This window comes from Thalia democratica, unplaced genomic scaffold (genome assembly GCF_965202585.1).
Source record: "Thalia democratica unplaced genomic scaffold, ktThaDemo2.hap1.1 HAP1_SCAFFOLD_2052, whole genome shotgun sequence".
Lineage (NCBI taxonomy): Eukaryota > Metazoa > Chordata > Thaliacea > Salpida > Salpidae > Thalia > Thalia democratica.
This window is the reverse complement of record NW_028140831.1, coordinates 5,160-8,950: the sequence shown is the minus strand read 5'-3', so window position 1 is coordinate 8,950 and position 3,791 is coordinate 5,160. Positions and strand designations below refer to the sequence as shown.

Here is a 3,791-nt window from a genome sequence, read left to right as displayed (position 1 = left end):
TTAATTTATTTTTTGTATTTACTGATGCAGGGGAAAAAAATCACTAGTAAAAACAATTGACTTGTGTCCTGGACCGATTTGCGAATTATTTATAAATCTTTATTTTTAGTTAAGTATTAATTTTGAAATCAATTTCTTTCTAAGTGTTAAAAGACTTTATAAACAGTTTTTACTACAAATAAAATATTTCATCACTTTTTTCCACTTAAAACACTCTATACAGAGAGGAGGAAAACTTGAGAAAAGCTGCTTACATTCAGCAGAAGTACTACAGAAGGGACTTGGAAGAGAAAGAGAGAAAAGAAAGGATTGATCGTTTGAGCCAGGTATTTTTGTATAACTCAAGTATTAATGTTATTATTAACTGTATTATTGTATTTGTAAATGTATAATTGTCTTTAATAATCCATAAATTGAGTTTTTCTCATCTAACTTTGTAGTACCTTTTTTAATATATGTGTCTTTGTTAACTAATGAAAGCTTGTTCTTAATTTCTATGCTTTAAAAAAAAAAATTGTAATATTTGAATTTTTAGTTTATAGAAAAACTTTTATATAACTATAGTTAGTTTTCAAATGTCAGTGGATGCAATAGTTACAATATAGTTTAAAACAAAAATATACGTTTGAATAAACTCATAAAAAGAATATTAAGCTTGATAAAGAACAATTTTCTAATTAAAAAATCAACAATAATTTGTCTCGAAGATAATAAACTAGATTAAAAAGTTTTATATTATGAAATTTATAACATTTAAGTCAGCAAATGATTTTATGTAAGTCTAGAATTTAAATACCAGTTAACAATAAAATCTATTGTTGTTTTGTTAATTATTCATGTCAATTGTTGCGTATCGCTTCCTAATTCCAAGCCGTTTGTAAAAAACTAATTATCATCTATTAACTTATTTTATTCCTTAGTGTTATAATAATATTTGTTACATTTTTTATTTAAGCTTGAATATAAATACTTATTTTACAGAGAAAAGCTTTGGAATTGGCTGAAAAAGATGAAAAGAAAAGAAAACAGCTCGGTAGTACAATACTTTTAAATTTATTTGTTTATTGTTTTTCTTTAATAATATTTATGCCTAATTGTTTTAAGAGTTTATAGTGCTGTAATATACAACCTAACGATTTTTTTTAAATAATAAATTTAACTAAATAAGAATTAAAATAAATCTGCAGTTTAAATGATAGTAGAAAAGAATATGTACTTGAAAATTTAATATATAGTTTATTAAATTAGTTTAGCACAAACTAATTTCTTAATAACTTTTAAAAGCAGTACGTTTTAAATAAGTTCTATAGTTATATTCCTTAAAAATCATACAACTTTGCAGAAAAGCTTCAAGTAATAAATGATCAGAAAATAGCCGAACAGATGATGAAAAACATGAGAGTTAACAACGGAAGAGAAAACAAAAATTATAAACAACCTGACAGATACACTACCGATGAAGTGAGATAAATTAAATTTTTTGAACAAAAGTTGCCTATGTTTCAAAATTAGAAAGTTTTTAAATGCATGAAACTCTAGTTTGTTGTGTGTTGTTTTAAATGAAACAAGTTTAATTTAAATTGATATTGTTGATGACATCATTATGTTTTTTCAGGAAATTGCACGTAGGATGTACTTGAAAGACAAGCAAGAACTAGAAAGAAGAAAAATTGAGAAGCTTGACAAAAGCAAAGCTGTGCTGTTACAAGATGAAGAACTGGCCAGGTAAAAATATGATAAATAGAAAAATGTATACTGTAGTTATATTTTGATTGGTGCGGAATGTTAGCTAAAAACTATTTCAAGTGTTATTTGTTCAGGGTTTTAAAACATTTTATTTTTAAAACAGTCACTAGATTTATAGTCTTTGCAAATAAAATTTATTAGCTCTTAATTATAGTTTAATTTTATTTTTTAATCAAATCAAATAAATTCATATTGTATTTTTAAAGGCACATTCATGAAGCAGAACTGAAAGAAGCATCAAAAGTTCGCCTTAGACCTCAACGTCCGAAGCAGGTTTAAATTATTTTCCTTGAAATTAGCTTCTTCTTTTTTTAAATTAAGATATAGATAGGGTATCTCAATTTGACTGGCTTCTTCAAAATGTGTGTTGACAACAACTCAATCGTTTTCAGTTAAACACTACTGCTTTTTAAATTAATTGTAGATGTGGTAAACTTATATGGTAGTTTTAGAGAAAGCTAAATATATATTAACATAAATATAATCACCAAATAACTGCGTTTTATTAAAAACTTAAATGATGTCGCTACTCACTTAGGTTTGGCCTTTGTTCCTAGATTTCAGGCTAGTTATTTTGACTTATAAGGTTAGGCTTTTTTTTTTTCTTGCTAGTAATGTTATTTTTCTAAGTGTTCAACCTTAATTAATTAATTTTTTCTATTACTACATTATTGAAAGTTTTCTCATTAAATAAATATTAATTGGTATTCCTCAGGCTAATTTATGGTCCTTTGAGCTGTCTTTTTTGCTTCAAATAGAACGACCCAGTGATAATACTTGATCTTGCAAAATAAATATCTAATCGATAAAGCCTTCTCTTAATGTATCGGTGTTTCAAGCATATTTTATAGATAATTCTTTTTAAAATGTTTATTAAATACGAAAATTTTTTTTTTATTTTAGCCTTCAAACCGGCCAAGGTCCAGAGACATGTTGAACGAAAATTACCACAGATCTGAACACAGGGTTGATCACAGGGTTGACCACAAGGGAGGCCAGAGAAGTTCGCTGAACGAGCAAAGAAGGACCCATCAAGAAAGGGGCGTCCCATCCAGGGGAACTCCGAAAATAAAAACTCAAAACCAACCCGCAAGGCCGCCACCCCCAAAAAACACAAAGTATTTTAACTAACTTTCAACCTAGTATTTTTATTCGTTTCTTTACTTAACACAAATAAACATTCAATCAAGTATTTGATATACTTTTTAAATTTTGCTCAAACAGAAAATCTTCATCCAGGGAAGGTTCTTCTCGAAACCAGCCAAGCGTGAGATCGTACGACCACCCTGTTGCCATGGCAGCCTCGTCATCAAGCAATTTTTATGGGGATCGGCTTCACGACAACGGTGCTTAGTTTAAAGTTACCTGATTAAACTTTCTTAGTTTCTGCTAATATTTTTACCAGATAATAAGTCTCAGTGCTTTTTGCTTAAATATCTACTAAATGCTTATAAAGTTTCTGTGTAACTACTAGATTAATTACTTAGTATTTATTTGTTAAGATAAAGACATTCCGATCGATGATGACGATTACGAACACAATTACCGCGCATTAGTTGACAAGCACAGCAGGGGAGGGAACGGTAGAAGGAAAGTGGGAAGAAGAAGGGAAAATCTTGGTGGAAGTGAAACATTAGGTTGAATTTATAATGAATAATGAAATAGAAAAATTGATAAACGTTTACGTACAATCGTTTATGTGCTGAAGTTAAAGTTATATTTTTTTACTTAGCTTATTACAAATATCATAACAAAATATTACACAAAAATATTTTTACTAGCTTGAATTCATATAGATTTATATTTTGTTGTTTAATACGTATAATTTTAAAATGTAACTTACAAAGAAATATAGAACTTATAATTTTGTTATTTTTAACATTTAAACTGATAAACTTATTAGTAGTAGGTTCCTTATTAAATTGCTAAACCGTTCCCAATTTCATTAATGCACATAAAATATTTTCGACATTTTTCTTTGATGCGTTTAAACAAACAATTAAAATACCTTTTTTTTAATTGACTCTAATTAAAACAAGTGAGTT

General features: G+C 27.5%; 1 protein-coding gene across 1 annotated transcript; it reads left to right on the top strand.

The window, feature by feature from the left end:
- Positions 1-223: 223 nt before the first annotated feature.
- Positions 224-3,388, top strand: LOC145849077 (uncharacterized; the record flags this gene model as incomplete). Its single annotated transcript, XM_082954160.1, has 8 exons — positions 224-326; positions 982-1,033; positions 1,343-1,461; positions 1,616-1,725; positions 1,953-2,019; positions 2,650-2,864; positions 2,971-3,092; positions 3,249-3,388. Coding segments are annotated over 8 exons (928 nt in total), but the record flags the coding sequence as incomplete, so codon positions are not given.
- Positions 3,389-3,791: the final 403 nt, after the last annotated feature.